Raw genomic sequence first — 25,793 nt, forward strand, 5'->3', positions numbered from 1 at the left:
AATCTACAGCACACATAAAGAACATTTTATGCTTTACACACAGGCAGTTACTTGTACAACTAAACCGAACGGACGTTAGAGGACCCCGCGAAAGACAAGTAAATTCAAAATTTCAAAACAAACCAGAGGTTGTTGTGTTAACATGCAAGTGTCTACGCCGAGCTAGCGGGCTGTTGAAGACACACGACCCAATTTCTCATTTGAAAATGGACGCAGAAGAAAAGCACGACTCCAGTACGAATGATAAATCGGTGGATATTCCTAAACCGCCTTCTATCGAGGATTTCATCGTTTTGAAGCCCGTCAGCCGCGGTGCTTTTGGCAAGGTTTACCTTGCAAGGAAGAAGTCCAATTCGCGATTATATGCTATTAAGGTGAGCTGGTTTGATTTTTGACGATTTGAATCATTGAATGAGACTCATTTTAGTGGAAAATATTCTCAATGTATTTGTATTTTTATTTAGATGATGAAGAAAGCAGACATGGTTGATAAGAATATGACGGGCCAGATGAAGGCGGAGAGAGATGCACTTGCTTTGAGTAAAAGCCCCTTCGTGGTTCACCTGTTTTACTCCCTTCAGACAGCCACCAAGATTTATCTGGTAACACTCCGAGGCAAAAATAATGACACTTGCTCAAAAACACATTTACAGTAACTGCTTAATTTAAATCTTTTTTTCATGTTGCTTACAGGTCATGGAATATCTCATTGGTGGAGATGTCAAATCTCTGCTTCACATCTATGGGTATTTCGACCAGGACATGTCAGTAAAATACATTTCAGAGGTTGCATTGGCTTTGGACTACCTCCACCGTCATGGTATAATCCACAGGTACTTTTATACCTATTGTTTATAACACTGATTAATTAGTCTTTGGGTGAGGCTTGTTGTGTGACCTGGACATTTACCTGAATTATAACTTTTTAGGGACTTGAAGCCAGACAACATACTTATAACCAACAAAGGTCACATCAAACTGACCGACTTCGGGCTTTCTAAAGTCAAGCTTGGCAGAGGTATGAAGTCCCATCAGCTTGACACTTGAACAAATTGTGACCATCACTAATTGTATTGTCAGTGATATTTCCTTTATTTCATCTCTGTGCTATCAGAGCTGAGTCTTATGGATATCCTTACTACTCCATCCTTGGCTAAACCGAAACAAGATTACTTCCGCACTCCGGGTCAAGTCCTCTCCTTAATCAGCTCCCTTGGATTTGTAAGTGGCTTTATATAATTTTGCTTGGATAAATACTGTAATTGCATGCTTCAGCCTAGTGTTGAAAAATGACTCCTCCTTTATCTTTTATCAAATACAGAATTCTCCTACAGCAGAAGGAAAACGTCACTGCAGCGTGTCTGCTGTGTCCAGTCCCATGTCCTGTTCCAAAATAAAACAGAAGAAAAGCTCTCTTGGTTCTCCCTTGATGAAGAAAAAAGATCAGATGTTCTCTCCGGCTTGCTACCCTTGGAAATCGGGTATGTCATGGTAGATAGCCAGAGATATCCATCTCGGCTATTTTTCCCTCTATTCATTGACGTTGTGAATTGAAACGACTGTTTTATTTATTTATAAAAAGCTGGTGCGTAGTATAGCTTCCTGGTAAGAGCTTGGCAATAACAATGTGTTTTAACTGTTCGTTTATCTGTATTGTCTCCATAGGACCCAACAACATGGTGCTTAGTCCTCATAATATGGCTAAAAATCTGACCCCCACACTGCTGAAGGCCAGGAAGAGGTTTGAGACGATGAGTGCAGACAGCACCACCGACACTGAAGGTGCCATCAGTCCAATGTGGGAGTGTGACGAGGTCAGTAACTGTATGTATTGTACAGTCTATTAAAAAGGCCATTTAATATCATTATCTATCTAATTCAAAAATAGCATTGCAGACATTTTATAATATGTAATGTCTGTAGTGACATACAACAGCTGGTGTAGATGTAAGTGAATACAGTTAACAAAGGATTGGAATTTGATTGGCTTTAACACTGATTCATTGAGAGATGCCTTCATTAGTTTATTCCTTATCGTCACAATTGTATCTTTCTTCTTCTTCAGAAAGAAAATAAACCTACTAATGAACAGAAGGGGCAATTGCATCCGGAGTCCAAAGGGCCCGAACAGAACAGTGCGGCCACAAAACGCGCAGCTCCAGGTGATTTTTGTCTGTCGGCCTTGTCTGTAAAGAGAACATTTTCTGACCTTGAGAGAAGCCCCGAGCCTCTGGAGCTCCAAGCCAAGAAGAGTAATGCCGCCTACAAGAGATGCTACAAGATTCCAGGAGAGCCTGCAAGGTTTCAGACTGGCCTGACTGGAACATTTTCCACCATCCAATTATGCGACTTCATGTCCTGCACTGAGCGGATTGGGTCAGCTGAAGACCGGATGCCAACGCGCTCCAGTCCCATTGCTAAAAGTCTGTTTAGTGAACTGGAGGAGCCAACCGAGGACGTGTTTGACCTGTCTCATTCAAGTCTCACATCACCACTTACTGGGAACAGTGACGTTTGCAGGAGCTTGAGCCTCGACTCTGACGGCTCTATGCACGAAACGTCTCTCACTATTGACAGCTGTGCATCTCTCAAGCCAAGAAGGTTTTCCAAAGACAAGAATTCGGCATCATCTGAGGAGCAAGAAGAACCTAAAGATTCATCCATTACTGAATTACTCCCACAAACTCCATCTGCCGTTACTACTGGAACACACAAACTTGGTAACTTTGGCCAGAGAGGTTCTCAGTGCTCCTATTTTAACCGGATCCCTGATCTGGCCGGCGATGTGGCACATTCCACCTCATTCCTCAAGCCGCGAAATGTTGTAGTTTTCCGTAGCTACTGTAGCTCCATTAACCGCTCCAACATGTCGGGGGTGTCCCGATTCAGCGTCGGTTCTGTTGATGCTATGGACGTGTCCACGACAGCTTCTTATCACACTGCGTCTGGCAACACAACACCAGTGCAGAAAAGACCCAGCTCCAACAGCTCACTCTACCAGGTGAGCATACAAGGAGACAGTTTAAAAATAGCTCAGTACAGCTAGCATGGCTGTAGACATGTAGTCTTTTGTGCACAGAATTAATAATCTTGGGTACACAAGTATAAAAAAAGATTCATCTTTTGGGATTACGCAAATGTGTTTCAGAGTGGCGGTGATTTTAACATACAATTTATTTCCTTCTCACATCAGACTCCTCAGCCCATGTCGACCTCTTACACTCCTTTCAGGACCCCAAAGAGTGTCAGAAGGGGTGCGCTGCCCATTGAGGGTGTACCCATTTTAGGAACTCCTGACTATTTGGCTCCGGAGCTTCTCTTGGGAAAATCACACGGTAAGATAAGGAAATGAAAACTTCCCCAAGTACCACCCACAACACAAGACACAGCCCAACACAGTCATTTGGATATTGACATTGGATGGTTGACTTTGTAGTCCTTGTGACAGGCCTTTTCTTTGAGTTTCAGAAAGTTGTCAGTGTGGTAAGTTTTATTGTGATATTGCTGTTTGTGCAAGTGAGCTTGCATGTTCACCCAGCCTGCTAATATGCTAGATGGAAATAAGCTGATTCTTCCCCCATTTCCCTATCCCTACTGGTTCTGTTTCTGCCCCTTGGATTGGTGAGCAAACTGTGGGCCTGATCAGAGGGAAGGGGGAAGCATTAAAATGTGTGATTCTAAAAATAAAATAATAATAATCTCCTAATATTCAGCTAACACCATTGCTGATTGTTCTGCTCTTTTAATATCTGTATGCTTGGGCTAATTGTGGCTTTATAGTCAATGTGCCATAGCCCTGGCTTTATTTTTTTGACATTTTGCAACTGACATGCAAAATGTCATCTAATAATAACCTATTGATCTGACTGATGTTGTTCATTCAAATGTTAACACGCACCATGCCATTGTAGCATGATTGCTGCTATTTGAATTCACAAACAGTCAGTCTGTGACATGAAGGATCTCGTGTGGCAATATTTATTCATCATGTCAAGTATTTTTCTAAACTCACCAATAGATGGTTGTGATAAATTCTAAAACTCTTTGTAGTCATTGCAAATTACTTTTTGTTTTAAAAACCACAATGCCAGACACAAATATCAATGTTCATGTGTGAGATGTGATAATGTTGGTGAATGAAAGAACTTGGGTTTATACCCAGAACTTCAATCCCTCTATCCTCAACCTGACTTAGTCCCTGCTTCTGTCACCGCAGTACAATTGGTGCACTCTTAACAGGAATCACAGGGGAAGCCAGCGGCTGTATGAAATGTGACTTTCCCTTTGCTTCTATCCAGACTGCATGGTGGATTGGTGGGCGCTAGGTGTGTGTCTTTTCGAGTTCCTCACAGGTGTGCCACCTTTCAATGACGAGACGCCTCATCTGGTCTTCCAGAATATTCTCAACAGAGGTGGGTTTGGTTTTCTTTTACAGGAACACCCAAACATAAACCACATAATGCTCCAAAATATGTAACCGACACACAGCCTGTTGAACAGATGATCCTAACAACATATTACGGTTTTAGTTGAAGAAAATTAATAGATGATGTTAATCCTTTTGTTGCTTCTTTTACCAACTCACTCTCATTTTTAGATATTCCCTGGCCCGAGGAAGAAGAGGAACTGTCTGTAAACTCAAGAAACGCGATTGAAATCCTCCTAACCATGGACATGACAAATCGAGCTGGTCTAAAGGGTGAGGATCACTTTTTACATTTTTATTTTTCTAATTTTAAAACATTATTGTTCCTCAGACCTTCCTAGAAATTCATGAATTTTACCTGATAAAAATCTTAGGATGTAGATTTTCTGAGTTTTTGATCAAACCCGTTTGTCAATAAAGAATTATTGTGTGCAAGATCCTTGCAGGGAAAACTTTATACCTGATATATTATAGAGTACACAACAGCTACATCCAAGTTCCCAGATTGTTCTGATACTAGTAATGTGTATTTGAACACAGCAGGCCAATACTTGCATTTTTAATGAATTCCTAAATTCTGTGGCAGAATTTTGCTCAAATGTCTGATTATGAGCAGCTGTAATCAGGGAATTATCTCAAGATGAAATCACAAATATTGGCCTTAGTATAATACCCATTGTAAGTAAATCTAATTGTATGACCAAATGAAATTGGAAGTGTGTCTTGCTTGAACATCCACCAGAACTCAAGGCTCACCCCCTGTTCGAGGGCTTGGATTGGGACAACCTGCAGAACCAGCCGATGCCTTTCATACCTCAGCCAGAGGATGAAACCGACACCTCATACTTTGATGCTAGAAATAATGCTCAGCACATCGCCATGTCGGGCTTCAGCCTGTAGAGTTAAAGCAGCAGTCAACCAATTGTGGTTGTTGGTGAAGTGAGAGTGCTTTCATGGTCTTTTTTTTTTTTTTTTTTTTAAACAAACCTCCAATAACACAGTAATGATGTGGTTTCTGATCGTTTCTCTGTTCAAGGTTGTAATATATTTTTAAAGGCAGTGTACCTATGTGCAATCACTGGTCATTATTCGTCATTACTTTCCGTGTCATTGTTTTAAGACCAGAGTAGGATACTTTATGTTGTCACAGAACTGTTTTTATGTCGTTTGTGTTTGTAATTTTCATGTGATCTCCTGTCCGTATTCCACACTACTAGTTTTATAGATAAGTTCAAAAGGCTCCCCGCTACTTGTGAAATGTTATCTTGTATCTAAGAAAAAGAGTAAAATACAAATAAAATATTGTTTGTAACATGATGTACTCTTTCTGTGAAGTTATCAAACACCACAATGACATTTGGAAAAACTAAATTATAATTTGTGCATGTAGGACCGTTTAGATCAGGGGTGTCAAACATGCGGCCCGGGGTCCAATCCGGCCCGCGGGATGACTTTGCAAAGTGTAAAAATGAGTTGTTTTGATCATAAAGTAAACTACTGTTCCAGATACTTGTGACACAATCTTTTGTGCCTTTGTAGATACACTGTGATCTCACTGATTCTTGAGAATTTGGATAAAACAGGTTTTAAATTTGAAAAAAAAAGATTTATTAAGAAATATAAACGTGTGTTTATAGAACAAGGTCTCAGCAATCGAGCAATATTTCTGGGCAACCTCCTGATTTTGTCATTTTTTCATAAATGATGTGTTTTCCTGTCATTGCTTAGTATCATGCAACTTTCATCATTAACATTAAATATACAAAAATAATAATTGTGGACATAAAAAAAATCCCATTTTTTATTTCAAACGGACATTTACTTCAATACATCAACTGCATTGGAGGAACATATTGTAGTCATATTCATTTAAAACAAAGAAAGTTCCATCTGACGGTGGCGACTGAGACCTCACGGTGGTGACAGTGACCTAATTACAACAAACTATTTGTTATGTACATGTTATCCTTCTGTAAATATTAACAAGGGTGAACGGCAAAATAAAAACTACAGTACAACTGCAATGTTTTAAGACAGAAAACCAGACGGTGTTGACGTCTGACGGTGGTGACAAAAACTCACTTTTTGACATGTCATGCACGAGTTGTATACAGCAGCCATCTTGTTTTCTCTCTGTTGCTAGCTGCCTCTTGTCTTTACTTAAAATGCATACATTTGTCATAATATAAAATAATTATTGCTTTACAAAAGAGACAGTGTTGACACATCATGGTTGTGACAGGAGCAACATCAATAAATATGTAAAAATTCTTGAACAAATAGCAAATTTACAGGAGCCTGAATGCTCTTGTAGCATTTAGCAGATGTGGAGACAGCGAGTCCTCAGGAGTACAGTTGGTATTGGTATCATATAATCATATAAATTATCAAATTAAAGACAAACATGAATTGTTTTTTACATTTGTGCAAAAGACCCTCAGATGATCAACCCTGATTATTTTAAATGAGAAAATGTTATTACTTTCCTTAGTGGGACATGTTTATCCAAATTCTCAAGAATCAGTGATCTATAAGTTGTAATGCACATGTGTAAATGATAAACTGAGGTATAATATTGTTGAAATGAGTTTGACACCCCTGTTTTAGATATTTTGTTGAAAGTTAGATGAGAAAATCAATACCACTCACTTGTATGCTAAACATAAAACTACAGCTAGTAGCAGGTTGCTCTAGTGCTGTGGAGAGCTGTGCAAGACTAGCAGTCGGTTAGCTAACAATGCTTAGCTGGCTCTGTCCAAAGGTCAATTGTTTTTTAAATCTATTTAAAGTGTAAAAACAAGTAGTGGCTATACAGGAGTTAAGTGCGGGGCATTCTTTTTAGCCGGGCGCTGTCCTGCCGATTGTGTTACCTTTTGATAGCCAGCCATGCTAACTGTTTGCTGAGCTAAGCTAACTGTAGCACATACACACATGAAATAGTTTCCAGTATTTAGCTCTCAGAAAGTGCATGAACATAAATATTCTACGAAATGTCGCACAATTTCTTTGAAATAATCTGGACAAATTTGGATTTCTTTTATTTGAGGCTTGTATTATCACATGCATACACCGCTCTGTCCACAGGCAGAGGGCGAGAAAGCCTTAGCACATTTCAGTAGAAAGATAAACTATTACTTTTTTATTAAAACATAATGGCTCTGGAAAGATTAGTGCTATTGCAGATGCAAACCTTTGTAAATGATACAGTATTCTATATTAATAATACATGATAATGCAATTAAAATACTGCATTTTAATCTGAACTGTACAGCTATTGTATACAATTTACACAGATCTTACTTCTTTGCACACAAATCATGATTACTATCACTCACACTATTCGTACAAACATATTACATCACACATTAAAATTATACATTATAGAAAAACTTGACAGCGTAAACACAGACAAGTATTAATAATTGGATAACTGAGTAGACAATAAGCTGTCAGAGATTCTCATCACCTAATGGCTAGGTAGTTTGATTAATGTTAATTTGGTCCAACAGGATCAATTATGCTACAATATGTGAATGTAACAAACCATAATGCCACCTACAGTATTAATGTACCTTATAATGATGAGGCACTTCTTAGATTTGGAAAACAATTTGATACACATAAAGCACATATTGATTTGCCGCAGGACAGGTGATGAGAACATATTGATAACCTTGTTTAACCTATACACAACACTTAGTTGCCACATAAACCTCATTTATACAGATGAAATCTGGCCAGCAATGCCTTCATTGTAACTTTCTAAAGAAAATCAATAAATATTAACTTAATCTCAGAATTGAAAAGAATCTCATATCAATATACTATGACATTCAATCTTCCCTTCTAAACTACAGTCATTACAATTTTTTATATATTTTTTTAATTATAGCAGCATTGCCTGGGCAACTAATAAAAGAGAATCGTGAAAATGTAAAACCACATCAAGCGTTACGTTTAAAACTACAAAGTTTTAGGCCCATTTTATGTGCAACAAAGCCTTGGTTATGGAAATATTTGAGAAGCTACTGTAGTTTAGATTTATAAACACGCTGACGACGTTGAATCTATAAGTTCCCCCGCTCGAAAACAATCCATTTCTTACTGAAAAAAAGATTCCAGTACAGTGGCGTCGTCTCCAAAAGCTTGTGCAAATCACAGGCTGCGACCCCATACATTCATGTTTCTATTTGATTCCATATCCACAGTACAACACACTGGAGAGTCATCTCCCTCTCACTCATTACTCTAGGGTGCTTCTTCATAGTGCAAAAGCAAATTACTGGGCTGTGGGTCTAAGCAAGGGGGAGTTACAGCCATTAGCAACCCGACCGAAGACATCTAGAGGACTCCTCTTTATCGTCTATTCCTATGGAGGGGGGGGGGGGGGGGGGTTTGGGTGAGAGCAGGTTCAGTTGATTCCTCTATTAGAGAAGAAGAAAGTTAAGAAGTTAAATTAGGTATTGCAATTTTGTATCCAAGATTAGATTTTTTTCTGTAAAAGAATACCTTCTCCTCCTCTGCAGGTATAGACGAACAAGCCACTGTACCACAAATGGCCATACAACAGCAATGGCCACACTGGTCGGAGAAATGTCGAAAGGCCACCAGGATGGTTTCTAGGGGGAAAATATGAAGAATAAATGAATAACAAATCGGTATTATTTCAAAAGTCTAAATCATTGTAGTTCCCATTAATGATCATGCGTCTTTCAATAAGCTAAAACACGTCTTTTTCTTCAAGAATAAATAAATAGTTGAATGTATTTTAAACGGTTTACCCGACTCTTCTTATTCACCAGGGTCGATGCGTAAGTTGGAGACAGAGACATTGATCGTGCCTGCAGAGAGTAAGAAAGAAAAGGTCCATAAACTTTTGTCAAAAGGAAAAAATAAACGGTAAACACCAAGTTTGAACGTTTCAGTGATGATCTGTGCACAGAGTGTTTACTGTGCCAAAGTACAAGTCCCTTATCTTCGGTCTATGCCACCTACAGTACACCTCATCTGTTATTTTTAGACAGTCTACTCTGCCACTATGTAAATATAAATTGTATGTTTTGAGCATACATTGACGTAAATATCCTCAATGGTTTCAAATAGCTTTTCTAAATCTGGGAGATATTGTTCGACGGGAACAAGACCCTTTTCACTGGCACACTAATATTTCTTATACACACACACCTATGACACAATTCAAATACTAACAAGCATTTTTTTCCTTTTTTGATAGTTTCATATACTGTTTGTGTCCTATGAATGTTAATAAGTTTTGGAAAATTGTCCGTGGACTTGTCATTTAAAACAGAGAAAGTAGTCCCAGGTATTTGTTTAAGCCTTTGTTTTATAAAGTAGAAAAAAATATTACATTTCTCATCATACAAGACAAGAAAATATTCACATTTGAGAAGGTGGAACAAGAGAATGTGATGTTTTTGGGCCCATTATTCCTTTCATGAATGAGAGTCTGACCTGGCTAGCAGTCAGAGACTCCAGGGTGTGCAGCCTCTCCAGAACGTTCTGCATGTCCTCTTGCAGTCGAGCCAACACCACAACTATCTGCTCGTTCAGGCTTCCCCCAAGTGTCACTTCTCCTCCCCAGCGCTCCCCGTCCCCATCTCCACCACCGTACATGGGCATCAGAGATCCAGAGCTGCGTCTTGGAGACTTGGAGCCTAAAAGAAAAAGCACAGAAATGATTTATGATTAATACGTGTTCACACAGAATGCCATATGTGCAGACCACAAAGACACTCAAACTGAGGTTCTTGGCGCATACAAGGACAACCGTACCCCTTTCTCTTCTGACCAAATCGTTCGACATGTCTGCATTCAGTCTCGGTCTCTGCGACGTTGTTCCGTCGTTCACTCCATCTTCTCCTCCACATGTGATGCACTGCGGTGCACTGTGAACATCCTCCTGGGGCTCCTCCAGAGGTGGCAGGACGTGGTTCTCGTCTTCATCCAGGTCGTCCAAAGAGCGGTTATGCTCCGAGCTCTGGAGAAGATGCACGTTAAAAACATTTGTTTGAAAAATCGATGGCGGCTACAACCACTGAACTTAACAAGTTGTTTTAAAGTCGTCACTTGCCTCTTCCTGGCCGAACTGATCCACAGAATCACAGTAGATTTCTGAGTCTGAGTCACTGGCCAGGTGGCTGGGAGCAGACACATCTACACTGGGATCTGAGATCAGTACAAAGGGTAAAAAAGGGAGCAAAAAAAAAGAAGCTCAGACTCATCCTGCATTGTAAAGCAGAGTAAACTGCACTGTAATTAAGAAGGCAGCGTTCACTTAATTTGGGGGCTTTTGTGTGCCATGTCAGAGCCATTCATTAAGTCCATTACAACTCGCCCCGGAGCAGCTCATGTGTGACGTGTTAAGATTCAGTGTCTGCTGCTGAGTGGCCACAGCTCTGGGAATGAAGTTTAGCAGATTATCTGATCGCATTGATTGCACTGATACACCAGCACAGGCTCTCGCAGGGAGTGGGGCTGAGGCGAGTACAAAGTCCTCAGTAACACGACAGGACAGTTCACAAATGCAATATTTAAACCAGAACAGAAAGTGCTGTCCCTGGAACTCTTTGTTCCTTACCAGTGTGGTGACCATTGAGCAGAGGGTCACCAACTGACACCTCCTGGCAGTTGTCACTGTTCAGGGCAGCCCTGGAATGGCTCCCATTGGTCAGGTGGGCAACCCCGTTGGCAACTTTACCGTTGGACAGAGGCCCTTTGTGTCTCCTGGCTGAACCCTTCTTCTTTGGTTGAGAAGCCACTGATTTCTTGTCTGAAATAAAAGAAAGTCACGTCAACTACACGTTTTTCCTCACAGTATTTTCTGACGCAGTATTTATAACTTTGGTACCTTTTTTGACCTCCTTCATCACTTCTTCTTCTTCTTCCTCTTCATCATCATCATCATCATCCTCCTCTTCCTCATCGTCCTCCTCCTCCTCGTCCTGTGTTTCTTCCTCTGACTTTTCCTTCACTTCCTTTGATTTCAGTCTGGCAGGACGAGTTTCCAGGGTGCCGTTCATTTCCATCGTTCTGACGATGCTCTTTGTGACGCTCTTCGAGATGCTCTTCGATGGCATCGAATTCAACATTGTACCCAACCCTGTTCCACAAAATGCATTTAATTGTAATAGCACAAAGACCAAGATGATGCTTCCTTTAAAAAGGATAAAGTTAATAATACTTTATCCACGTAAAGATTCAAATAAAAATAAATAAAAAGGTTTAGAGACAGAAATGTAAAGCCACAGTTAACCAAGTGGACGTACTTTATGTTCTGGGATTAAAGCAGAGGATCCATTTTTAGAAACTTGACACAGATAAACGTTTGGATGTATCTGTGTCAAATGAAAGAAACACTAAAGACACATGTTCTGTACCACTACTTCAGCAATGCGCTAATAAACACCAAAAGCATCTGAGCTACAACACCAAGACAAATACTAAGCTACAGAATACCACCAGACTCAAATATGTACACAGCAATATATACTTGCCATCCAGTTGCCTAGCAAACTGTGTCAAACGGGCTGAGCACATGACAAGAAGCAAATTATAAAAAGGTTATGATCCACATGCGTTGTGTTTGACGTCACATGCAAAGTGAAGGGCGGTAAATAGAACCTACCGGAGCTGAGGTCTGATATCTGTGTGATCTTTTTCCTGTCATCTATCAGCTCATAGAAGGGGCCGAGGACACGCAGGAGCTCCTCCACCTCGTCAGTCATGGGCATGCCCTCCAGGATCTACACGCAAATACAGCAACAAATGCAAGATCAATGATAGTGATGTTGAGCTCCAATCCAGCGACAGTTTCATGGAAGGCTTTGACTTTAATATCAAGTTGCTAGTATTCCTATATAATAAGACGGTTACATCTTCTGTGAAAGTAACACACCAGCTTCATTTCATCCACATAGGCCGCCATTGCTTCTTCTTTTGGCATTTCTCCGAGAGAATTCCACGCATCCCTGAAACAATACACAAAACAAAAAAACATATTGTTATATCACTTTATCGAGTAAAAAAGGTGTAAAGCATCTACGTCACTAAGAAGATTGCTTTTGAAAACTTCTTTCCCCGTTTTTTGTTTTGTTAACAAGGCCAGTTTATTTGAGGTTAAAGTGTTCTTTTGTTACCCGAGGTTCAAAGGCCGACAGAGATTTAACCCTTCATTAGTAGCTAGAGTTATCCCTTAAAAGTGGAGTCAACGATTCTAATCCAATACATTTTTTGTCAAATTGGAGGGGGGGGGGGGGGGGGGGGGGGTTCTAAATGTAAACAATCTTTGTCCAGAATCGTAGACTCCACCTTAAACTGTGTTTACAATTTCCTGATGAACTTGCAAACCCCCACCCCAATATAGAAAGGGGACCATGAGAGAAACTGTGCAGCCTAGTGGGTAAGAGGTTACATTCCAAGAGTCCAAAGATCCCCTCACACAACAGGAGACTAAAGAGAGAGAGAAGCACTAGAGTCAGAAACCCTAGTGGAGAGAATTGTACTGTCACTGCACAGTGAGATTAAAGTGGACCAAACGCAACGTGTTGCGCAATGTGCACACGTGCTCCATGGTTTATCCAGAATTAAATGTCATGACTTGCCTTGAAGACTTTGGTTTTCATACAACTTGTAAAAACAAAATGATTCTTGAAATAGCAGAACCAGAGAGAATAGCGTAATCAAAATACCCTAATGTGTTCCCCCTTAAATGATACAAAGAATATAAGAAACCTGTATGTATTTAGGCAAACAAAATAAAAAACATTAACTGACTTTATATTTCCTTTTATCTTTACCATTTTGCTTTGCCAACTGCATCCCAGAAGCCAGGTCGGGGTATATTGCATACACCCACAGTGGATTGTTTATAGTAACTGTAGAACTTGAGCATCATATCATTGGACGGCTGAAAGGGACCTGAGGGAAATAAAAGGACATTTCATACTGAAAATGTGCATAATAACTGTTTACTAAGCACTATTCTTACTGTTTTGTATCTCTAACATATCTGCGAAGGCTCTGAGACAGGACAGACTTTCAAAAGTGATTCTGCATTAAGTTGTAGACTGCTGGCAGTGAAGCAAATCTCTGCACACTGCTTGTAAAGTGGATTAAGTCTTTTAAATCGCCCAAGATCCAAAGCAGACCAAGCTGTTGCACTGCACCAAACTGACACCATTCAGTTTGTACCCTATGTTAAAGCCATGAACTGGCATACATGATATACATATCGACTGGTTTGGTAACTTACCATCTGGGGCTAAACTCTTGATCACTTTCACGGCAGCCTCAAACCTCAGCATGGTCAAACGACTCTCACCTTCCACTTCGACACTCTCCACCTCCATTGTGTCACTCCGAGACTGTCAACACAAAACCTACAGACAGGCAGCAGATAAACACACCGCTGCAATACCAGAACAACACTATGCTAGAAGCTGACTCCCACGGTAGCATTTATGCTAGCGCTTGATAACAATTGTAGCATATAAATCCAGACTTTTGCAACGTTTATGCGACTAGCTAAACTTGCAAGTTGCTGTATTTACAGTAGCCTATGTTGTGACCACCAGTAGGAGGAGGTTGTGTATCTAAGGCACTTTATCTGCTATGCGACACACGTCCAACTGCCCAGATACGTGTGCTAAATACAATATATACTTCCAAACTGTCGATGGAAAAGCTTTAAATCGATGATACGTACCGTTAAAGTCAACGGCCTATCTGTTTGTCAGAAGGCGACCTGTCTTTAGCCTTCGACCAGACGCCATGAACAGTGTATAAAGCCAGACAGCGGTGTACTCTGGGATTTGTAGTTTTCCACTAGATATCACTATTTTCCTACAAGCTCCACAAGCCTCCGCGTGGAAATGTAGTTTGAAGCGGGTTTCAAGACCTGAAAGCGGCTTTCACGGAACAACTAAACATGTACTGAATGCATCAGAAAAGTATTAATAGTGGCAAAATAAGACATTTCAGGTTATAATATGTTAAATGGCATTTCAACATGAATTAATATATGCGTAATAATAATACTAATATGATAGTAATATAAATTCCTACAGTTCAGAGTAAAACTACACTTGCCATCATGCTCTAGTCGGGATCCATGTTTTATTCTTCAATTGGAAGGGTGATAGGTAGGCGGAAGCGAAAAGCAAGAGCTCTCACTTTGTCTTTATTTCCGAGTACCACACATCCTCGTAAACTTTCTAGATATACAATTAGTCAAACATGTATTCGTCAGTATCACCAATAATGTTTTTGGCTGATTAATCAATAATGCATAATGTAAAGATACCTCAGGTTTGTTTGGGCCACAATGTAACAACCAAAAAAGAGACATATAATTTCCTTTTATCTTAAGACAACAAAAAGATTGCGTAAATGAATAGATCTACTTATTTTTGTCATGCATAAAACATTATGTTCAAAATACACTCAGACACATTTTCTGTTGAATTCATTGGAAGCACAATTAGACTATAGTTAATTTATTAAAAGAAAAATAAATCTATTTTAATATGATTAAAGTGAAAAGATGTACTGAGTCATACATTTCCTGGGTAAACATTGTTTTTACTAAATAACAAAACAACATAGTCTGAGTAAATAATAATACAACATATGTAAAAAAATAATGATGAATAGCGCTTTGGGGTAGCACAGAGGAAGTACTCAGCTATTATACTTGGGTAGAATTAGCACACACAGTTTAGAAATACTCTCTTACAAGTAAAAGTTATGCTTTGAAAGGTTCATAAAGTACCAAATGTAAAAGTACTCATAATGCAGAATGGCCAATTTTAGAACAATGTATATTATAACATTAGATCATAAGTATTGATGCATTACTGATGTGTACATCACTTTATTGTTGAAGCTGGTAAAGGTGGTGCTTATTTTAACTTCTTTGATGTATAACTGCTGGGTAGATTGTGAATTTCTCCCTGGGGATCAATACAATTCTATCTCAATCTATAATCTTACATCATAATTCATGAGATCTAAATTTTCATTGGAAAAGACTGCTCCGCTGTAATTTTTGTGCACATTAGCTATTCTTCCTGGGGTCCGTAAACAGACATACTGACATAGATTCATAGATTTAATTCACATAGTGACTATGCAAGATTAAACAGTACAACAAATACATTAAAACTAACTAAAGTTTTCAAATAAATGTAGCAGGGGAAGGAGTACAATATGTGTCTGAAATGCAGACCAAACACTGATTCAACATTTAAGCAGTCGCGTGACTACTCCTCCCCAGCACAGACGATCTTCGGGTTGAGGTTACGCCAAAGCGAGGGCAGGAATCCCACAATAGCAGGCGGAGAGGATTTTTTTTTTCCGAGTCAGAGCTGGGCTGGTGGCTGTTTCAATCAAAGGGAAGGCAGAGGGAAGGGAGGCTCTGCGGAGAGATGTAAGATGGCAGAGCTACAAATGTTGTTAGAGGAAGAGATTCCGGCCGGTAAAAGAGCGCTTGTGGAGAGTTACCAAAACCTTACCAGAGTAGCAGACTACTGCGAGAACAATTATGTCCAGGTAAGTGAGTGAGCTACCACGTTGTCTTTTTAACCTTCCTTTTGTCGCGGAAAAGCTCGAGATTGAATTGGTTGTTGGGACAGGAAATGTGGATAAAGAAACTGGAATTATCTCCTCCGCCCAAAGCTTGGAGCTGTAATAACAGTTTGGGGTCTTCACTACTGCGGGAAATGTAGACCTCTTGTATCTGTTCACATTATTCACATTTATTCCGTTTACACAGAGGGTGTGTCTACTTTTTTATTATTACACTAGGTCGGTTCAAAAACTGCTTCCACTCTCACTGCTGATAGGGAGGCCTGTGTGTGTGAGTGTGAGTGTGAGTGTGTGTGTGTGTGTGTGTGTGTGTGTGTGTGTGTGTGTGTGTGTACACACGTTACAGCAGCAAGTTTTAGCTGCGAACAAATATTTAATTTTATTTTAAAGACCCCAACAAGATACTTAATCCAGTTTGGTCACACATTGATGCTGACACTGGCCCCACATGGGAAACTAAATGTCACTCTAACATACAAGTGTACATGAATATTATAGTTTCACATAGCAGTGCATTACATTCCTTAAGGCCATTAAACTACACATTTAATACCACAACAAGTCCCCACTGGGATACTACAGGAATATTACAGTGGAGGTATATAGTGGCTACGTTATGGATTTGTAAGCACTGTGCTATAATGCCAGTGCATGGCTTTTATTATTGCTACATTGCTTTTACTCTTAAATGCATTATAATGCCACATTAAACATTATATATGCATGGAAATCTGTGGAATGCAACTTGATGGAGAGAAGAGCATGTTTAACATATTTCACTAGGCTGAGGGAGGAATGCAAAGCCATTGTTAGTTGGTCAATAAAGGTCTGCGGTATTGATTTTTCTCAACTTATCCATGGGAACAGCGCTTGCTCTAATCCATGCTGGCCTTTTTAATGTGGCTTTGCATCTGTCTTCCAGTTCATGATTAAGTTCTCATTCTTGATAAAGTAGATAATACTGTAATGTTATGAAAGCTCCTGTATTTTTTACGAAACTCTTTGATGTGAATGTGTTGTCCTAATGATATGATTCCCAGTGGAACTTTACCAGATGGCTTTAAATGTTTTAGTACAAATATATCTGTGGTAAGCCAATTCTAAAAAAGCCAGAGTTGCTCTTTGAGAGCGGTGGTCGGTGAGAACATTTTTCTTTCGGCAGGAAGACAAACAACCCACCATATCAGCTGCAGAGGGTGTGTCCATTCCAGCTGTACTCCCTGTAATTTTGTTTTCTTCCATGTCCTCCGATGATTGGGCATTGTGAGGCTCAGTTCTGAAGCTCTGCGCCAGTAATAACCCACGCAAATGCTACCGGACAAGAAGTCATCTTTGTCCCATAGGAGCCCTAAATGTGTCTTTTTCTGCACTTTATTTACCATGATGGTTCAGATACAGTGAAACACATGAATGTGGGAATGTCCTTGTTTACCACATCACGCTGTAACATGAGATGGAGGCATTACAAACTGATTTCACACAATGACACAGTAGTGAGATCTATGTACAAGGAGACATGGAACTGTGTTTACTTTTGAGTAAATCTTTTGCAGCAGTATTTGGAGGTTTTGAAGGCCAGGTGCTTCTGTTTCCAATAGCCCGTATTTGTTGCTGATATTTAGTGTCAAGACTGTCACTGTTTTTGTATGGCGGACATACTTACTGACAGAAATGTATCTGTAGGCAGAGATTATTGAAAACCTACAGAGAGTTGGTGTTACATTTCTGGTCAGATTTGTAGTTCTTTTTAAACTTAAAACTATGTTATGTAGTCGTTTTTTAAGATAACATTTTAAAACGTTGTACATGGCTACAAGATGTAGATACTGTATTGGTACACATCTTTAATTTCATACTCTGCTTTTGTTTTGAAGGCCTATATTGATATTTAATGGCACATATTTGCCCATATTTTATACTGATTCTTTAGTGTTTGAGTCATTAGCTTTATAGGGCTGGTTATTAAACCTAATACTGATACCAAAAACTGTCACGTTGGCATCACATGGCAGATCTAGTTTGTAGTCTTGTCAGTGCTTCCTGATTGAAATCATAACTTTGTAACTTTCTTTGTGGGAAAAGAGCAAACAATCATAAGGTATTTGTATGTTTTTGTTTCGCTACTAATACTTGGGTTTATCGACACAATGTTAAATGCATACCGATACCCGGCCCTATATTTAAGGCCAATACTGACACTGTTTAATTGCTCATTTGCCAACTTACAATAAGTTTCAACTTCATAGAAGAGCTACATGGATGTCATTTAAAAAATGGAAGTGCATCCCTGTCAAATCAAGAACTAAAAGTAGTTTTAGATGTGTCTTTAAATCTGACCACTTCTGTATTAACTGACGGGACTTTAGTGTGTTTGCCTTTGGTAAATAGAAGAGGCTCCAAAAACAGTATTTAGATCATTATTGGACAAAAAAAATCTCCACTGACACCCAAACCAATGTAGATGTAAAATGTGTAAAGGAACAAACAAATACTTCTCCAACTGTCATTTTCATGTAGCTGTGGTGGATAAAGAGTTCAGTAGGGAAGGATGGATGTGTACTATTTGTTCTAACTCTAACTAAACGCTGTGGAAAGTTGTGTTTCATGCACCGAACGTGCTTCAGTCCTCGTGTTTCAGCAGAGCACCTTGTTTCAAACCGCTGATGTAAAGAAGCAGGATTGTAAGCTTTTCGGCACACGTAGCGCTCTGTGTGAAGCGAGTGTCAGACTAACAGTGCACTTTTCATAATCCCTCTCTGTCTGCTGTAGATACTCTCTCTCTCTCTGCTACAGATATAAACACACACACACACACACACACACACACACACACACACACACACACACACACACACACACACACACACACACATAATGTGCACTCTGAACTAAACCACGCACATATCAACATGCCTCAGCATGAACCGGCTCGTCCTTTCAGCACTCCTCTTTCACATTTCCCTCCCCTTCTTCCCTCTCCATGTTCTTGTCATGGAGGCCGGGGTGTTGCAAATGTTCGCTGTGGACTTGCCGTGAAGCTCAGCAGGCTGAAGCAGATGGTGAAAACTGTGTTCACTGCCCAGGCTTTCTCGACTTGATCGTGACTTTTGTTTGTCCACGGGAGTGTTTTTAAACTCTGTGTGTGTGTGTGTGTGTGTGTGTGCGTGTGTGGCATATGACACACTGACGGGTCCGAGTTATGTTTCCTGTTTGCGCCACTGACAATGATGACTGACTCCCTGGAAATGCCTTCTCTCTGTGTCAGGAAATGGTGTAATAATAGAGCCCCCCACCCTTTCAAATTAAGACACATGTACAGAGATTATTCTAGATGAATCTGGAGTTTGGTATTTTCGAATGTTCCTGGTTATTCTAAGGTATTATAAGGTGGTTAGAGAAAACGCCTGCTGCACCCTTAAAATATATCTTTTTCTCTTTGTTTTGTCAGTTTGTGTAACCTCCTGTGACAAGGACACAGAGACTGTATGCAAAGTGGGCCACCTGGCCATGTTGGCCGGGGAACACACTGAGAGGGCTGCTTTAGTACAATTCAGGTTCTGTGGGTTTTGCTCAGCCTGTATTTGATATTAATAACTCAAACGATTTAGATGCATTGATTTGTTGAATCGGCAACTAGTTTGAAGATTTCTCAGCTTTATTTTTCAATGTTTTCAGCTTCTAGATTATAGACATTTGCAGCCTTTCTTTGTCATATGATGGTCGATATGTCGATATGAATATCTTTGGGTTTTGCACTGATGGTTGAAAGGTGTCGTTAATTTTTTTACATTTCATTGACAAAACAATGGATTGATTAGACAATATGTAGATTAATTGATTGTTTCAGCTCAAGATATTCCACTCGTTGCACTGAAAAGCACAAGACCTCGTTTAAAAAAGCCTCTTGTGTGCCATCCTTTACAAACTGTCAGCAGCGTATTGGCACCTAAAGCTGGGTCAGATGGTACATCGTTACTCTCCGAGCAGATATGGCTTGATCTAAATTAGAATGGAACAATTAGCCATCCTAATCTAATGTCGCACCATCGTTTCACTTCCAGAAATAGCAAAGCCACATATTTAGCACACCATATACATGTATATTTTCTTTAATTGGTTGCTAGGAATTCTGGGCGAAGAAGGCTGAATAAGCAGCATACAGTAACAATAGGGAAATGGAAGTAAGATTTATGATGAACCAAGAGGTCATATGCCAGATCAGATGCAGTGTTGCAAGCTCAAAGCATGTGACATCGCCTGCTGAGCCAGCATGATGCCCATTTGTGCTTTTAGTTCTGCTCCTAAATTAGCAGTTTTGAAATGAGGCGCTGACATTTCATAATCAATGAAGTGTCAGAGGAGAGATATGTCCTCTCCATGTCCCGGTCATATAACCTTGGTGTACCTGTCCTGTGCTGTTTTCCCAGGTGAATTAATGTGAGTTTCTCCCCAGAAGAGAGAAGGTGGCAATTATTTTTTTTGACACAATTCTGTCTCTCTGGGTTACTCAAAGTCCTCGTTTCCTGTCCTTCTTTCTCTGTCGCTCTCTTGCTCTCTCTCTTTCTCTCTCTTTCTCTCCATGCATCCTTTTTGACCACCTGTCACTGCTTCCCCCTCAGCTGACTGCTGCTGGTTTGGTCCAGCCTGTTGGACTGATCTGTTACAGTCTGGTTAGACTGTAGGAGTTTCAGAATAAAAATTGGATGTAGGCGATACCGACATCATTGTTTTAGTCTCAAATTGTCTGCTTGTAGTTGGCTTTATGCAGAAATAGTGTCGGCTTTTTTATCGATGACTCTCACTATGTGTTTATCAGTTGGGTCGTTTGTTTGTCAGTGACTTTCTGCCTGGGCGAACCCCTTCTCAAGTCACTCACGAAAGGTTAATGAGTTTCCTTCCATGTGCAGACTTCCCCTTTGTGTCTCCTGCCTGACATACTGAAAGAATATTTAATTGTGCGTTGGCAGTTCTTCAAGGTCAGGTAGACCTTATGGCCTTTCAGTCAGCCTCCATCTGCCCCGCAGGAATTATGAATTCACAAAGTGTACTGCTGAGTTTTTCTTCTTCTTCTCCTCCTAAGAGTTAGCTCAAGGAAGGATTGAAGTTAAGTTGGCAGGTTTTCCTTATTCTTAACACGTTCCAGTGTCACTTTCACTACGTTGTCTGTCTCCTCAGGTGGCTTGTGTCGGCACTAAGTTTCTCACCGTTTCATATGTAAAAGTTTGGATGCTTACTGAACAGGTTGATGATGAGATCTCCTTCATTGTATTAAGCTTTTTTTTTTGCTTGGATTCATCTTCTAAAACTTAAAAGATAACATTCAGGGGTGATCTCCAACAGCAAGGGAGGACGATTTCTTTCTGCAGAGTTGTCAATAAGATCTCTATTCCTGATGCTTTGTAAAACAAAGTGCAGCATCTGTAAAGTTAATCCTCACATTTCACAGTTCCTAACATGTTCCGAGTGGGACAAATGTACAGAAAATAAACTTAAATTGACTTGTTCGATGATCCCGACACCAAACCATCTGACAAGTAAAGCATTTTTGATTCAACGCCATGCTTACTGCCTTACAGTAACATGACAACCAATCTGAAGGCTGCATTGAAAAACAGCAGTTCTTCAATACAGTTTTGAATTAGGGTTGTATTTTGATTTAATTCAAACTAGTTAAATGCAAGTTCTTACGGACCTAACTACCTGCCATAATGGCGCCAATCAATATTGTTCCAGCCAGAGTTTGCATTTCCCAACTCTGTTTGACAAATGTTACCTTGACCAATAGGCATAGTGGATAAAAAAAGGAAACTTTGTCAGTAGTAGGTACTGACACAGAAGCTATCACTGTTTGGATGTTCCGTAACTGGGTGTTCCCTTCCACCCGTCTTGTAATCTATCATTGTGTGTGCTTTGGCGGAAGGAACTAAAATGACCAGGAAATGGCTTGAGCAACATTTGGTCACATCCTAAACCCTTTCCTTCTTGCGATATCGTATTCATTTGGGCTCCACCTTACTCTCAATCAGCCGCTGAATGTCAGACAGCCACATCAATACAGCAACCCGCAGAGAACTAGCTCTCAGCTGCCTCCTGTCTCACTTATCTCGCCCCGTCCGGTGTGCAGCGGTCAGCAGTCGATACAAGATGCCATGTGAGCTCTACGACCTTCCATTTGGATTTACACTCCATTCTGCTCTTAGACTACATAAGGTGCCACTCCTGCTGAGGTGCTTTTCCACTCAAAGTTCAACTCCTATGTATTTTCTAACCTGTCCCAGTTCATAGATTAGAAAATAAATAAAAATCTGCAGTAGCTCTGTTACGATATGTTTGTTTTCATTCCTCCGCGCAACCCCTGACACTGTAGCAGAGCTCTCCAGCAACACTTGGAAGGTTTTGAAGACGTGTTTCAGAATTCCAGACATTCCTGAAAGTTTTTTTTAGTTAGAGAGCATTCCCCCCTGCGGACAAGTGGGAGCACATGAACACAAATGTGCTCGTCAGCTGCACAAATCCAGGGGCAGATTGCACAGTCTATACTCGGTGCAGTGCAGACAGATGTAGCATGTTATTGAAGTCTTTATTTTAATCCCTGTGTAAAGAGGTTGGAATGTTGCCATGTGTCAAAACTTTAGAGGGGATGATTCAGTGAAATCCCCTCCATGAGTTTTGATTTTAGATATTTTGTCTCACTTCCCCCAACATCTTCTATTAGTCATTTCGGGGAGTCAGTAGGAATACTCATTTTGTCCATTTCCTATTTATGCTCAGGGTGGAGGGGCAGCTACACCTCCCCTGACCCCAGTTTCTATCCTCGGGGAGGAAGTCTGGACTTTTCCGTCCGACTTTCTCAATGCAGCCAGCCAGCCCGCCCTGACAGTGAAGCAATGCACCACTTTGTTTATACAAAAGTTTGATTGCACTTCCGTGGCGGTTGGTGGCCGTTATCTTGTCAGACTGGATAGGCGACGGAGCAAATTGGGAGTATTTATCCAGTGCTTCAAACACTTCCAATGAAACCACTCCCTTCTTGCTTCCAACAGTATGCTTCCAACAATGCTACGCTGGCCCTGTGTTTTCTTTTGCTGTATTCATGTGGCTGTTTGATTATCTATCTTGCCTCAGCTCCGAGCTACAATTTTACTTTGTGCGTACACGGACGCTGCATTCCTCTGTACTAAACCCAGCTGAGGTGCTGACAGGGTGTCTACTACTGCCTGGATATTCTGCAGTCTCTTTCAGTCATTACTCAGTTCAGAAATATGAGCTAAAGTGCCCCAGGAGCTCTCTGGGAGCTCACCTCATTCTCTGTGTCTCCTCCTGTGTTTTACAGTCGGCTCTCTGGTGCTGTTGCTTACCTCTTGTACTGCGCAAACACACAGTTTGTTCCTCTCCTGGTGAATGTCTCTAGCAAAAAATTGTTTTTATTGTAGTCCTTGTCGCTGAAGATGGATGTCATAGGGAGTAAAGATTCTTGGGTAATTGGACAACAAATGCGGTTTGTTTGGGGGATTTGTTTTAGGATCTTAGGGATTTGTGGACAGCCGACTTCTGATGCGTGAACAAGTGAAGGGACTAGAACAGACGACTTTAAGATGCCGCCATTGGCAATACAATCAAGTATCGCATCTGTCCGACAAACGCCCACCGCAGACCTCGCGTCGCAACTCTGCCAGCTAATGCAGTTTGTCCAGAAATACAAAAAATGCCTAGAAGCTGATTTCACCAAAGAGCATGTTTTTGACATGATGACTCTGTTTGTTTATTTCATCCTCCTTTTTAAGAAAAAAACAAACTCTGTGCATCTGATCGTGCAAACTGAGCTCTGGATTTGTAAGAATTACAGTTGTATGATTATCAGAAGACTGAAGATTTAAACTCTTGCTTGTAAACCAAGGGAGGAAGAGCCTCGGTCAACCCTTTTCCATTCAGTGTATCAACTTTCTTGACCAATTAATCTGATTCATTGTGGCTGATGTCACTGGGGAAATAAAAAACTGAGAAACCTAAGTAGAGGGGATGACTGTTAATAGTCTTTGGTGCACCAATTTCTAGGGCCTAGTAAACCGCATCAAATCAGAAACCGTTCCTCATCTTGTGCTGTGTCATCTTGTACTTGGTGACGGACAAAAACGCGTGTTCATTGTGGTCTTGCCGACACATTTCTTCCCTTTTACTCATATGAAAGCATGTCAGTTTTGACTCTAAATGAAAAAAGGTTCATTTGTTACTTTAGGAAATAAAGCAAGCATTTATGCAGAATGCATGACGAGTATGAAAGTAGATTGGACACATTTTAAAAACGTATCAATTGCAGCTTTTGAAAAACATCGACTAAACAACATCACATGTTGTGCTTTGTGTGGAAGCATGGGATACCCTTTTAAATGAATGTTTGCAAGATAGACATTTGTAGTTCTTTAGACATCACAGTTCAGCATTTGTGCGCTGAAGTATTAATGGGACTGTTTGTCTTTGCACTTTACAGCTGTAAGATGCTGGCAAAACAGAGTTAATTGTGCCGTTTCGTCATGTTACAATTTGCAACCTGCATTACAAATAACAGCACATAGTAGCATGTTTACGTTCAGACCTTTCTACAAATGAATGCAAATTACTGTTCTTTGCATGTAGACCAGCATGTGTTGTCCAGTAATATGCTTTAAATGTCTCCATACAGCAAAAACTGTATCCTCGTTTGTTTGTTTGTTGTTGTTAAATATATTTTCCTGCAGCTGTTACTCCATTCGCCATATTGCATATTGCAGTGTCAAGAGTAGGTGTCTGTGTGTGCACATGAATGAATGTGTTTTCAACAGATGGCCTTTTGCGCCGAGCCCTCTGGAGGAATCTCTCCTCCTTTTCTGAGGCTGTTATCACACAACACATCTGCTGCTCTTGATTCCCACTAAAGTAAAAAACGCGACTAAACGCAGTCATCTCTACCACCCGTCCGAGGCTAACCAGCACGGCAGCGCTCCAGGTCAGGAGCTTTTAGCCGTTCAGATTGCTTCTGGATTAGTTGCGCACTGCCACATGGAATCAGTAATGAGACATGCCATGGTTTGTTCATATGACCAAATGTTCCCTTTTTTTACTTCTGTTTTGCCTCCTAACCACTATTACCAGTATTCATATCCTCCTCCAGCACCACCTCCCCCCCCCCCCCCCCCCTTGTTGTCAAGCCCAGTGTTGCCCCTCCAGGCAGCGCTCTTTGGACTCTACTTTTATGAGCGAGCAGCGCTGGGAAGAGCCCGCAGAGTTCAAACAGGATGGCTCAGTTTGGGGCTCGGCTCCCCGCCCCAGCCTGTTTTTTTTGATGTGAGGTGGCTCCTCAAAAACCACAGTTTTTCTGGTTTAACCTCTTTTTGGCAGTAATGTGGTAACTGATGAATCCAGCAATGACGGGACTTCTCAAAACCACATCTAAAGCATAATCCACTTCCTCTCTCCGGTCATATGTTCTAAATATGCAGATTTTTGGCCACAATATGGCTAAATACACAGCTTATTTTTGTTGCTAATGCAGTTATGCGGTCAGCGTTTGCCATTTGCGACCAAGCAAACCGTTAAGTGTTCAGGGTTCTGGACTTTCTTGTTAAAAAAAAGAATGAAATTATTATCAATGAATATGCTAAGTATGTTAGATTCTACCAAGCTCTATTGAGTTTGAAAATGTTGTCAGCTGTTTGCACTCCAACATAGCTGCTGCAGGATGGGTTACATCATCTCAATCCCCCCCCTGAGAGAGCGTGGTATCTGG

General features: G+C 40.5%; 3 protein-coding genes across 13 annotated transcripts in view; 2 read left to right on the forward strand and 1 right to left on the reverse strand.

Moving 5' to 3' along the window:
- Positions 1–99: 99 nt before the first annotated feature.
- On the forward strand, positions 100–5,834 carry mastl (microtubule associated serine/threonine kinase-like). Its single transcript, XM_029457672.1, has 12 exons — positions 100–374; positions 465–602; positions 694–833; positions 930–1,018; positions 1,115–1,221; positions 1,322–1,481; positions 1,666–1,814; positions 2,066–3,001; positions 3,194–3,335; positions 4,299–4,412; positions 4,598–4,699; positions 5,169–5,834. Exons 1-12 carry the CDS (start codon positions 207–209, stop codon positions 5,324–5,326), a joined length of 2,403 nt encoding a protein of 800 aa, XP_029313532.1. The 5' UTR covers positions 100–206; the 3' UTR covers positions 5,327–5,834.
- Positions 5,835–6,591: 757 nt separating this feature from the next.
- Positions 6,592–14,343, reverse strand: acbd5a (acyl-CoA binding domain containing 5a). Of its 2 annotated transcripts, none has more exons than XM_029458049.1 (13): positions 14,151–14,343; positions 13,698–13,824; positions 13,243–13,363; positions 12,342–12,414; positions 12,072–12,189; positions 11,295–11,546; positions 11,025–11,216; positions 10,518–10,612; positions 10,220–10,424; positions 9,899–10,101; positions 9,208–9,267; positions 8,936–9,045; positions 6,592–8,795 (listed from the first exon to the last, which is right to left on the reverse strand). In XM_029458049.1, exons 2-13 carry the CDS (start codon positions 13,792–13,794, stop codon positions 8,783–8,785), a joined length of 1,539 nt encoding a protein of 512 aa, XP_029313909.1. In that variant the 5' UTR covers positions 13,795–13,824; positions 14,151–14,343; the 3' UTR covers positions 6,592–8,782. The 2 variants fall into 2 exon arrangements, with proteins under 2 accessions (XP_029313909.1, XP_029313908.1); XM_029458048.1 differs by having other exon boundaries at positions 6,592–8,850; positions 14,151–14,337.
- A 1,470-nt stretch (positions 14,344–15,813) lies between these two features.
- The window catches only part of abi1a (abl-interactor 1a), a 43,305-nt gene continuing 33,325 nt past the window's right edge, over positions 15,814–25,793 (forward strand). For all 10 annotated transcript variants that reach the window (XM_029457705.1, XM_029457707.1, XM_029457713.1 and 7 more), the window contains exon 1: positions 15,814–15,994. In XM_029457705.1, coding sequence (XP_029313565.1) covers positions 15,878–15,994 — 117 coding nt within the window. In that variant the 5' untranslated portion in view covers positions 15,814–15,877. The remainder of the gene's footprint in view (positions 15,995–25,793) is intronic.

Source organism: Cottoperca gobio, chromosome 20 (assembly GCF_900634415.1).
Source record: "Cottoperca gobio chromosome 20, fCotGob3.1, whole genome shotgun sequence".
In the NCBI taxonomy this organism is placed as follows: domain Eukaryota; kingdom Metazoa; phylum Chordata; class Actinopteri; order Perciformes; family Bovichtidae; genus Cottoperca; species Cottoperca gobio.